At 36.3% G+C, this 13,102-nt stretch overlaps 2 protein-coding genes across 3 annotated transcripts in view; one reads left to right on the forward strand and one right to left on the reverse strand.

Moving 5' to 3' along the window:
* Positions 1 to 13,102, reverse strand: part of LOC123799258 (uncharacterized) — a 490,917-nt gene that overhangs the window by 386,862 nt on the left and 90,953 nt on the right. The gene's annotated exons all lie outside the window — the stretch shown is intronic.
* Positions 1 to 13,102, forward strand: part of FBXL17 (F-box and leucine rich repeat protein 17) — a 484,579-nt gene that overhangs the window by 172,993 nt on the left and 298,484 nt on the right. For both annotated transcript variants that reach the window (XM_045808274.2, XM_087861936.1), the window contains one exon: positions 7,649 to 7,779. In XM_045808274.2, the coding sequence (XP_045664230.1) occupies positions 7,649 to 7,779 (131 nt within the window). The remainder of the gene's footprint in view (positions 1 to 7,648; positions 7,780 to 13,102) is intronic.

Below are 13,102 nucleotides of genomic sequence, written 5' to 3' on the forward strand. Positions count from 1 at the left end.
TGCTGGGAAGGTTTTGCCCAATGTCCTAAATGTGGCTTATCTAGCTCTTATTACCATTTCTATACTTGAGTGCAAGCCTTAATAAAGCTGAGGTTCAGACTGAGGTGATGAGTAGAAGGGGTGCCCCTCATTCTCTCCCTTGTTCAACCAAGTTCTCTCAATGTAGATATCACACCCTATCAAGGCAGAGAAGCCGTCCTGTGCTCAGGGACAGAAATTTCCTCTCTGCCCCTTTCCTTTCTGTTCCCAGCAGTCTTAGCTTCTTCCCCCTTTTTCCTGTTTTTCCCATGCAAGATCTGTGCTACAACTCCCTCCTTTATTACTTGTGTCTCCCTCCCTGTCCTTAATAGGAGACTTTCCCCCAGAGAAACTGCCCTTCTCAGACCCTTCCATCTCCCCGCGCCTCTGCTTTCTCCCATGATCTCCATCTTGGCAGTTGACAGGTATTTAGCCAATGAGTGTGGTGCTGAGCTACAGCCCCAGTCACCCAGTCACCAGCAAGGCAGCCTGTCTTAACCCTTGACTTTGCTCCCTGCAGATTACAACTGATTGCTTTGAAACCCAGTCGCAATAAAACCAACATCTGCAGGGCTGGCAAGACGTAATTTAGGACTGGTTGGCATTTGAACATATTTAACTATGCAGAAGTTTTTATTCTTTTTAAAAATTATCACCTGCAACTAGTTCCACCTAAGTTAACCTTGTTAGCCTGAAATGGTGGAACATCCCTGCTGCCTTTGCCAAGGTTCTGTGAGTCCTCTTGTGTTGGTTCATCTACCAGAGTCAATCTGCACAAAATCTGAGGATTTTGTTTAATTTTTTACTTTTCTAGAGTCTTAAGAGTACTTGGAAGCCATTTGAGGTCTTTTTATAATCCTTCAATACTCTGTTTCCTAGGTAACATTTTAGTGTCTCGTTTTATTCTTAAGTACATACATGGCCATACCAGTCATTGACTAATTTTAGTCTTTAACCTGAATTAGTTATAAATAATATTTTTTTCTCAATAAAAGAAGAATTAACCTGAAAGTTGATTACCTACAGTCTACATTCTGACTTGGGTTTCTTTTAAAATACCTTACTAAATGTTTAAAAATTGGAGTGAGGCATTTAGGGAATCTTGGTTGTAAGTCTTTGTTTATTCAGATCCTCTGTGATTTGTATAACCGAAGACTACCAGGGAATTTATAAGGAAAGTAAGTTTAATTAAAATGTCATTTTCCTAAATGTAATTATTTGTTTCACACTATGAAGGATTAGTTTAGGGAGCTTTGTATGAAACCCTGGAGGGCGCTATTATGACATGCCCACAGCAAGGGAAGGGGTGTGATGGATTTGACAGAGCTGTTTGTAGAGTTTTCAATAAAAATGCTGCATCCCATAGAGGAACTCAGTATATGTCTTGTAATAATGCTGGTTTCCAGGAATTCGCCTCCTGGAACAGCCTTTGGATACTGTCAGATTTCATGTTGAACTGGCCAAAGTGGTCATAGGGAAGGCCACATGAGCATAGTCAGTGACTGTCACCTCATCATAAAATGAGCCTTAATTGAATCCAAGAGGAAAACACTCTTCAAGATGGTCAGAATGCTACATGTGAGAGCAGAAGTAAATCTGTTTCCTCATGTATGAGTTTGTGGTCCATTGAAAGAGTAAGAAATGTTCCATTTATGGATAGTAAACAGGGCAGTATCAGCCAAAAGTGGGCCAGAGTCATTATCTGACCCACCTTGATTGAAGAATGGGGATGGATGCAGGATTTCTAAAAGTTAAAGAGCCAATCAACTAGAATTAGAGTTTTTATTACATATAGATAGTTTTGGGACTTGTTACTTTTTGCTTTTCCATGAGTTATAGAAGATATCTTTGGGTTTCCCCACATCTGTGAGATAATTTAGAGATACTAACATCTCTCTCCCCATTATCTGTACTATGATAAGTTATTCAAACCTGTCTGGTGCTCAGTTATCTTTCCTAATGTGAGGGGACTGAACTGGCACAAGAACTTTAAATTTTCCTCTCTACAGAAATTTATTACAGCCTCCTTCTATGTCCTGGTTGATGAAGTGATTTTTTTTTTTTTATCGTGGTCAAATGTACGTAACATAGAGTTTACTTTTTAACCATTTTTAAGTGTATAGTTCAGTAGTATTAAGTACATTCACAGTGTTGTGATAAAGATAATTTACAGTGAATCAAGCTAAGAACTATGTAAGAATTCACTTAGAAACTTTGTGTCAGAAGCTGTGCTAGAGTCCATAGTCTCTCATGGTTCTGGAAAACAAACTGAGAGCTTCAGAGGGGAGGGGAGTGGGGGATCGGGATAGGCCGGTGATGGGTAGTAAGGAGGGCACGTATTGCATGGGGCACTGGGTGTTATACGCAAATAATGAATCATGGAACATTACATCAAAAGCTAAGGATATACTGTATGGTGACTAACATAACATAATAAAAAATTATTATAAAAAAATGAATCTCAGAGAAAAAATAAAGAAGCTGTGCTAGACTCCAAAACATACATGCTTAGGAAATATTTATATGGCTGGGTAAAATTTTTATGATTTGTGTCCTCCTAGTGACTATAGTAGGAATAATTGGAAAATAAAGCGCTGCTATGTATGTATTACACATGGCTATATTTCATAGGTCACATATGCGTATGATTACACATAGCAAAATTCATCCCTAACATTCATAGGCTTAATAGTCATGCTTCAGAGTATTTTTCAGCATCTCCAAGGTCCATTTTATATATTTCTGATTTTGTATGGTACAGATATGAGTAGAGCTGTCAGGACACAAGTCCAGCAAGCCATCCAGCACCTGCAGCTCAAAGAGGCTATTTTGTGCTTTATGTGCTTCCAGAGGAGTCTATCTCCAACAGTAGTAAAGACTTTGGATGTTTACACCTAAGAGGTAGAAAAAGAACAAAGTCCAAAGCTAGTAGAAAGAGGGAAATAATAAAGATTAGAACAGAGATAAATGAAATAGAAACTAAAAAAACACAAGAAAATATCGATGACAGCAGTATCTGGTTCATTGAAAAGATAAACAAAATTGACGACCTTCAGTCAGACTCATCACAAAAAAAAGAGAGAATTCAAAATCAGAAATGAAGGAGGAGAAATAACAACAGATACTACAGAAAAACAAAAGATTCTAAGAGAATTATATGCCATCAGATTAGACAACCTAAAAGACATGGATAAATTTCTAGAAACATACAATCCAAAACTGAATCAGGAAGAAATAGAAAAGTTGAGCAGACTGATTACTAGTAATGAGATTGAATCAGTAATCAAAAAACTTGAATTCAGCCCTTAGTGTATAGATGCTTGCTGTCTCAATTAGAAAGAATTTACCTACTATTGTGGACATTTTCATATTTCATCTCTCTTAGCACTTCTGTTTCTCTCCTCAATTCTGCAGCATATATTAGGGAACAGTGACTCTGTATGAACCCTCTTTTTGTTGCTTCTTCCTATGTTAGCTGAGGTGGAAAAGAGGGTTTGTGTGCTGCCTGGCAGACTCAATTCTCTAGAGCTGCTCTGTCTAGCGCTGTAGCCTCTAGCCACACACAGAAAAAGTAAATGTAAACTAAACAAAATGAAATAAGATAAAAATTCAGGTCCTCCCTCACACTGGTCACCTTTTAAGTGCTCAGTAGCTGTGTGTGACTAGTGGTTACCATATTGGACAGCAGAGATATAGAATGTTAGCATCATCAGAAAGTTCTGTGGGACAGTGCTGTTTTAGAGCATTTCTTTCCCTCTGGCTCAATAGCAGTGGAGATTCCAGTGTCTTGTCTTATCTTGGGGCTGAAGCTCAACTGACTCTCAGGTGGAACTTGGCTGTCTCACTTCTCTGAGGCCTTTGAGTTGGATTACAGCTTCAGGTCAGCTTCCTGCAGGACTAACCTGCTGGCTCTACAGAAGAATTTGAGGGTGGTGTAGAAAAGACTGGCCAGTCCCGGGTAAGCTCCCCCATAGTACCAGAAATGCCCTATACTCATTTTCTATTACCGACATAACAAATTACTAGCTTAGAACAGCACAAATTTATTTATTTATTTATTTATTTATTTATTTATTTATTTATTTATTATTTTTTAAATAATTTTTATTCTGTTATGTTAGTCACCATACAGTACATCCCCAGTTTTTGATGCTATGTTCCATGATTCATTTTGTGTATAACACCCAATGCACCATGCAATATGTGTCCTCCTTAATACCCATCACCGGCCTATCCCAGTCCCCCACTCCCCTCCCCTCTGAAGCCCTCAGTTTGTTTCCCAGAGTCCACAGTCTCTCATGGTTCATTCCCCCTTCTGTTTACCTCCCCCCCTTGATTCTTCCCTTTCTTCTCCGACTGATCTTCCTATTTCTTAAGTTCCATAAATGAGTGAAACCATATGATAATTGTCTTTCTCTGCTTGACTTATTTCACTTAGCATTATCTCCTCCAGTCCGTCCATGTTGCTGCAAATGTTGGGTAATCATTCTTTCTGATGGCTGAGTAATATTCCTTTGTATATATGGACCACATCTTCTTAATCCAGTCATAGAACAGCACAGATTTATTATCCCATAGTTCTATAAGTCAGAAGTCCAACACAGGTATCACCAGGCTAAAATCCAGGTGTTGTTTTGGTTGTGTTCCCTTCTGGAATCTCCAGGGGACAGTCTGTTTTCTTGCTTCTTCAGGTTTTTGATGGAATTCAGTTCTTTAAGATTGTACATCTGAAGTTCCTATTTTTTACTGGCTCTCAGCTCAGGACTGTTACAGTTCCTAGACGGTGCTCACATTCCTTAGCTCCTCACTTTCTCCATACTCAAAGCCAATAAAGGCAGATCAAATCCCTTTCACAATTCACATGTCTCTTGCATCTTCTTCCATTACATCTCTGTGACTTTAGCTGGGAAAGGTTGTCTGCACATAAAGGCCCAGTAATCAGATTGGGACTACCTTGTTAATCTAGGATAATCTCTCCATTTCAGAATCCATAACTTTATTTTATTTTTTTCTAAGATTTTAGTTATTTATTTGTGAGAGAGAGAGGCAGACAGAGGGAGATGCAGGCTCCCTGCTGAGCAAGGAGCCCCATGCGGGGCTCTGTCCTAGGACCCTGGGATCATGACCTGAGCCAAAGGCAAGTCCTTAACTAACTGAGCCACCCAGGCATCCCAAGAATCCATAACTTTAATCACATCTGCAAAGTCTGGTTTTCCATATAAGTAACATATTAGGGCGCTGACATATTTGGAAGGGGTGTTACCTGGTTTACCACTTGCCTCCAGATTAATTCTTTGCATGTTATTCAGCAAAAATAGCTTATTTGATTTGTAGCTTATTTGAAGAGGTTAATTTCCATCTTTGTCTAAATGGTATTAGCAATTTTCTTTGGAGACTAAATGTCAGAGGAAGACAGGAAGCTTCAGGAAAGGAGAGAAAATAGAGAAATGGGGAAGGTGATACCTGCAGAAAATCATTTTTTCCCCAAATTTTTATTTAAATTTTAGTTAGTTAACATATAGTGTAATATTGGTTTCAGGAATAGAATTTAGTGATTCATCACTTACGTATACTACCCAGGGCTCATAACAGGTGCCCTCCTGAATCCCCATCACCCATTTAGCCTGTCTCCCACCCTCCTCCCCTCTAGCAACCCTCAGTTTGTTCTCTATAGTTAAGAGTCTCTAATGGTTTGCCTCCCTCTCCTTTTCCCCCTTCCCTTATGTTCATCTGTTTTGTTTCATAAATTCCACATATGAGTGAAGTCATATGATATTTGTCTCTCTCTGACTGACTTATTTCGCTCAGCATAATTCACTCTAGCTCCATCCATGTCATTGCAAATAGCAAGATTGCATTCTTTTTGATGGATGAGTAATATTCCATTGTGTATATATATATATATATATATATATATATATATATATATATGCCACATCTTTTTTATCCTTTCATCAGTTACTGGACATTTAGGTTCTTTCCATAATTTGGCTATTGTTGATAATGCTGTTGTCAATATCGGGGTGCATGTACCCCTTTGCATCATTATTTTTGTATCCTTTGGGTAAATACCTAGTAGTGCAATTGCTGGGTCATAGGGTAGCTCTATTTTTAACTTTTTGAGGAACCTCCATACTATTTTCCAGAGTGGCTGCACCCATTTGCATTCCTATCAACAGTGTAAGAGGGTTCTCCTTTCTCCACATCTTTGCTAACACCTGTTGTTTATTGTGTTTTTGATTTTAGCCATTCTGACAGGTGTGAGGTGGTGTTTCATCATGGTTTTGATTTGTATTTTTCTGGTGATGAGTGATGTTAAGCATCTTTTCATGTGTCTGTTAGCCATCTGGATGTCTTCTTTGGAAAAATGTCTATTCATGTCTCCTGCCCATTTCTTAACTGGATTATTTGTTTTTTGGGTGTTGAGTTTGATAAGTTCTTTGTAGATTTTGGATACTAACCCTTTATCAGATATGTCTTTGGCAAATATCTTCTCAATTCCATACATGGGCTTTTAGTTTTGTTGATTGTTTCCTTCACTGTGCAGAAACGTTTTATCCTGATGAAATCCCAATAGTTTATTTTTGCTTTTGTTTCCCTTGACTCCAGCAACATATCTAGTAAGAAGTTGCTACAGCTGAGGTCAAAGAGGTTGCTACCTGTGTTTTTCTGTAGGATATTGATGGTTTCCTGTCTCACATTTAGGTCTTTCATTCATTTTAAAGTTATTTTTGGGTATGGTGTAAAAAAGTGGTCCGGTTCCATTCTTCTGCATGTATCTGTCCAGTTTTCTCAACACCATTTTTTGAAGAGACTATTTTTTTTTTCCATTGGAAATTCATTCCTGCTTTGTCAAAGATTAGTTGACCATATAGTTGTGGGTGAAAATCTTTACTTCTTCAACAACATTTTATATTGCTTTCCATATGGTGAAACACAACACCCATAATGGTTCAATTCGGAGTACACTGATAAAATATCACCAGGGTATCTCTGAATTAACCACTTACTCATATCATCATCTTTTAAAAAGTGAGAAAAACTTGGGGCGCCTGGGTGGCGCAGTCGGTAAGCGTCTGCCTTCGGCTCAGGGCGTGATCCCAGTGTTCTGGGATCGAGCCCCACATCGGGCTCCTCCGCTAGGAGTCTGCTTCTTCCTCTCCCACTCCCCCTGCTTGTGATCCCTCTCTCGCTGGCTGTCTCTCTCTGTCAAATAAATAAAATCTTAAAAAAAAAAAAAAGTGAGAAAAACCATATGAAAGTGACATTATAATCATGAAGATAAATATCTGAAATTGAACAATGTTAGAATAATCTTATCAAACTGTAGATACTTAATGTAATATGTTTAACAGCTCCCGTACCTATTAGGTAGCTAACTTTTGATTTGCATGACACATCAGTAAAATCTGTTTGATTTTAATGTTTATTGCCATTCGTAAATTTACCATAGATGTCTGCATTCATTTCTAATTTAGTATGTAAAATATATGAATGAGGTTAATTTAATTAGACTATTATTTATTTTGAATATTGTATGGTGATACTCTACTTTATAATAAGCTATATAATTTTTGAGGATGAATTTAATATTTACCTTTGTCATCTTTCATTTTATTTATCTCATTAGCTACGAAATCTTTCCAGCTTGGACCTACGTCATATCACTGAACTGGATAATGAAACTGTGATGGAAATTGTCAAGAGGTGCAAAAATCTTAGCTCGCTCAATCTCTGCCTGAACTGGATCATAAATGACAGGTAACCATTGTAACATCTTAAAAACACTTTTCCAGAGGGAAATGTGTGTTCCATTGACCAAATACTAATTATCATTATGACAAGGCATGTCAATTTTAAGGAAAATTTAATGTAGCCATGCCTTTTAAGATAGATATGTTTAAGATTTGAAAACCATCTAGCTGTATACTTTTCATCCATCCATTGCTCATATCTGTGACAAGGTTTTATGTGCTTTGATTCAAATGTTTGCCTAAACAGTGATAACAACAGCAGTCTGTTGAATTTTTCTTTGTCACCCATCCAGGTATATTGCTTATTTGTCATTTTAATATTTTTGCAACTTTGTGGTTGATTTGCTGTTCACTTGTCAAGGAAATTGATTCTAAGAAAACATTTCAAACATGACGCATTAAGATCCTTTCTAAAGGATGCCATTTTGTTCTTTGTATCAATGTAGTTTGTTTTGGAAGTCGAAGTCACGTGATGGGCAGTTTAACATATAGTGTAAAAATGTGTAAGATGAGTAGTTTTCATCTTATAAACAGTGATGAACCCATTTTTCTTTGAAATATTGCCTGAAAGAAAAAAAAGATGAAAGAACCCTTGAGAGTAGACTCCTTTATTTATTTATTTTTTAAAGATTTTATTTATTTATTCGACATAGATAGAGACAGCCAATGAGAGAGGGAACACAAGCAGGGGGAGTGGGAGAGGAAGAAGCAGGCTCCTAGCGGAGGAGCCTGATGTGGGACTCGATCCCATAACGCTGGGATCACGCCCTGAGCCGAAGGCAGACGCTTAACCGCTGTGCCACCCAGGCGCCCCGAGAGTAGACTCCTTTATAATGAAAACCAGCACAGAGTAGCACTCTTCCGCTACTGTTGACTAAGTACTGAGGTCCTGACATACAGGATGAGACAAGATGCTTGCCCAGTGACTTTTAGGGAGAAGTGTTTTCTTTTTGAAGATAAGCCCCCCAAAATATTTTGCCTTCAAAATGGAAAGTACTATTTCAGCTAAAATTAGAACCTATTCAGATTTAAAGACTTTTTCATAAATAGGAGCAATGATTTATTAAGTTTGTGTCAGATAATGCTTTAAATTCAAAATACTTTCTCTCTCCTCTTTTAATTTCCTTTTGTACTTAAAATGAAAGTTACATAGACTCCATTTTCCCCAATTATGGTTAAGTTCTAGTGACATTTTCTTAACCCCACATGACACTTGCAGCCTTTGACTTGACCCTTAGTAAAATTTTTTTTTAACTTTCTAATCTAGTCACATGGTCATCATTTATAAAAGGTGTTTATTTGTTTTGAGTAATAGTCATATAAAGTACATCGATGAAATCTACAGAGAATTGATAAAAATTCAAAAAATAAAATTCTCTATAATCAACATTCTTCTATAGTCGATTATATGACAACTTAAAATAATCTTTTAAGTGTTTTTCATAACATCTAATAAGATGAAGTGCATAAGGAAACATTGTCCTGTGGTGTTTTGCATTAGTTTAATATTGAGATAAACTGATTAGTAATGTATTGAATTAAAAGGAAAAAAACTGTTTTTCCAACAAAATGATTATGAAAATGATTGCCTTTTATTCTACAACAGTTTTCTGGTTACTTGACACATGTAGAAGAATCAGTACGTAAAGACTACAGGGGTAATAGGAAGCAGTCCCTACATGATTAGAAGGGTGATCTTCTAAGAAGTACACATTTTGCTTAGGTTTAATAGAGATATTTAGGGATTTCTAGTCTTCTGGCTCTTCAAATGCTTATTTAGTCATAAGTATTTACCAGTGAGAAAGTGTGCAGCCCTCACTTTGCCTTTCCTTCCCTTTGTTAGGCTCCGTGTATTCAAAGCTCTTGCTATTTCAACAATGTTTTTCCTACTTAGCTCTGATGGTTATTTGGTATTTGATCCTAAATATATGTACTGTAAAGATTTATTTGCGAGGAATGAAAGTGTATTTTTATGTTTTTAATGGAAAAGTTTGGATTAATTGAGAAAACGTGCATTTTAATGAGGCTGAGCAGTAGAGTTTTAAAAATCAGGCTCTTTTAGGTTTTAATTACACTACTTGCACTTATCCTGTGTACTGTAATAGAAGTTTCAAACATTAAAACCCACTTTGCAGTATCATCTAAATTACTCATCTCATTGTTCTTGCCATACTCTATCACTAAGCTAAGTAATATTTGTAATTATATTGGTATAAATCTAGGACTTCCCATCAGACTTAATTATAATTTCAGCACTTAGCTGAGATGGGTTAGTCACCTTTCATATAGAGGGCACTGGAATGCACTAATGCATTTAGCCTATCAATTAGCGTGTTTTACATTTGTTCGTTATTATTATCCTCTAGTAAATCAGGAAGCATTTATTACCCCCCTACTAAATACATGGTACTGTGTCTCGGACTGTAGGGCACTGAGTCCCTCCTGTTCTCAAAGGTGCTCTCTTGAGGTGACATAAGACTTAATGAATGAAATAATAGTGAGCATTGTAAGGATAGAGGGGAGGAAAGTAACCTTTATTGCCCAGGTAATTGATAGGCACTTTACACGTGTTCTCTTTTAATCCTTTCAACATCTTTTGTTTAGTGGAAGGTCATACTATTCCTATTAAATGTACAGCATTTGTATGACATTTCTTTGGCTTTGCTAACAGACATTTTTACATCATTGTTGCATTAAAAACTGGAACAGAAAAAAGCAAATGGTGGTTGATGGGTCAGTTTTCGGTTTCATAGTTGGGATTCACACGTAACTAATATTTATATGTGAAATTCTTAGTTTTTAGAAGTAATATCATGATTTTCTTTCTTAGTAAAAGTATAATAGAAACTTTAGGTGTTATTTTATACATTGCGCATATGAAAAGGATCTGTGTTTAATGCTGCTGGCTTTGAGGAAGGATTCCTTACACGAAGATAAACATTGATATTCGGATCTTTAGATATAAGATTTATCTTGGACTTTCAAAGTTCTTATCTGTAAACTTTCTTTTGAAGTTCAAAATTTTAAAATATGTAGTAATTGAAGGTCTTTAGTGTTCCGCTCTTGGTATCTCTTAGCATTTTGTGGTTCTTAAACTGATGCGTATGACTAAGACATGCCATTCTTTATCTTTGTTTTTCTAAAAGCACTTTTTGTGTTTAGAGAGTTAAACAGCATGATATTTTCTTGTATTCAGAAGGATGGTCTAGTAGTCATTTGACATTTACCATTGCTTTTGAATACAAATAAAATCCAAGTGGTTTATGAAAAGAGGACACTGACTATTTCTATCAGTGACTTAAATTAAACATCCAGTTGTTGTATCTCCTCTACTGTCTCTGACTCTAAGTTTATTGAAATGTTTATTTGTATTTGATATAAATCTTGTTATTTTACATTCAGTTTTGTCTTCATCGGTTTTGTATGTTTGCCGCAGAGTCCAAAAGCAGCCTGCTTTGTATGTAACAAGCTGATGACGTGAAAAACTGAATGGCTCTGAGCATCTTTAGTGATAGACGTATAATGGCTCTCTTGTTCTTTATTTGCCAAGAAGAATTCAATGAAATCTAATAGATCTTTACAAAAGCTATTTAAAAAAATTTTAATTGGCTATCAAAGAGTGAATTAATCTCCCCATTTTCAGTTTTTAAGATTAGTCCTGAGAAAAGTTCAAGCACATGATCTGTATACCCTTTATCAAATATATGGTCCATTCATTAACTGTTGACCATGCTTGCTAATGAATCAGGATAACAATATAAGAGAAATAAAAATTTCTTTAGCGTCCATCAACTAACATTACAAAGCATAACAAATACCAGGCTGGTTGTTAAAGTAGGTTATGTTGCCAACCAGTCGAACTTCCCTAGCTAGCGATTTATTCTTTGAATTTGCAGTAAAAAAAAAAAAAAAAGATCGAATGTATTAAACTTGTTGAACATCTATAACTAGGGACACTTTCTCTAAGGAGTTAATTTTGCTGTATGAATCTTGTATGTATGTCAAGGGAGCTGTTGCTTCAGTGGACATTCTAAAATTTGGAGAATTTTAAATCTTAGACTATTGTGACCAGTTTCTTTCTATATAAAATAGCATTTATAATATGTTGCATTTCACTTTCTATGTACTGGTGTTTAGAATAATAACTATGGATATTTTCTCTTAAACAAAAGCTTTTTGATAAGACCAATTGAAGTTGCACACTGGTGGGCTACAGCTGAGTCCTGTCAATGAAGCGGTTTTGCGAGGCCTATAGAATATTTACAAAGTTGAACTAGCTGCCAACACTTTAAAAATTGGAATAGTTTGCATAAAATTCTGAAGTTGGGCTCCCTCATGGGGAAGTTGCAGATCTAGCAACACTGGACTCACATTCTTTCCAGGATAAGGAATAGGCTCTTCTTTCTGGCCATTCTCCAGTCCTCCACCATTCCTACCAGGCATGATGCATTCTTTTGTATTATCTGTCTATTCCCCAGTCTACAGTCTGAATTCTCCTTTATCAAAATCAAGAATGTAGAGGTATTTTTTTTTTAGATATTTCTTATTTCAAACCAAATAGTTCTCTTTAAATTGAGTCTGATAAAATATATTAACAGATAATAGTTAATTGACCTACCTACATTAGTTCTTCATTATTTTAGACATCAGAACTTTGGCCAATGGATGGAAGTTACAACGAGAAACAGAATTCAGCTTAAAATAAGTTAAAAACTTTATTTTCATCCATTGCCATCCAAAGTGGCCACCTCCGCGTAGTGTTCAAACAAGAGTGTTATCAAAGAGTCTCCTGAATTATAAAAAGAGCTGAGCTGGTTTATAAAATTCCCTCCAACTTCAAGGCTGTGATGTAAAATTATTTATTTTAAAATGAATTTATTTCCAGTGCGCAGTATTTGACTCATGATTTCTTTGTTGATAGCATTAAGAAAAATCTTAACACTATTCTTTCTCTTTTATTCTTCTGTGTATAGCCCTTTCTAGTCTTTTAGGTGTACTTGGGTTGAAGTGGTAGAATGAGAGATTACTCCACCGCCCCTTTCAGGGAGACTGACAGTGCCCTGGCTCATGGAAAACTCAATGAGGCTTTCTATAAAGATTTTTTCAACTCCCTTGATCTTCTCTGGATGTTTATTCTGTTTCTTCTTTCAAATTTCCGTTGATTCAATAAAAAACGGTGACATTTAGAAATAAAGTTCAGAGAGGATTTGAGCAGGTGTTGGTGATATAAACTATTTGCTGAGTGCCCATTGTGTTTTATTTCCAAGAATTGTTTTGTGAACATATGCTATATATTGTATTTATAAGTGTTCGAGGACTGGGCGGATAAT

Source organism: Ursus americanus, chromosome 5 (assembly GCF_024610735.1).
Source record: "Ursus americanus isolate L20-20 chromosome 5, mUrsAme1.1.p, whole genome shotgun sequence".
Lineage (NCBI taxonomy): Eukaryota > Metazoa > Chordata > Mammalia > Carnivora > Ursidae > Ursus > Ursus americanus.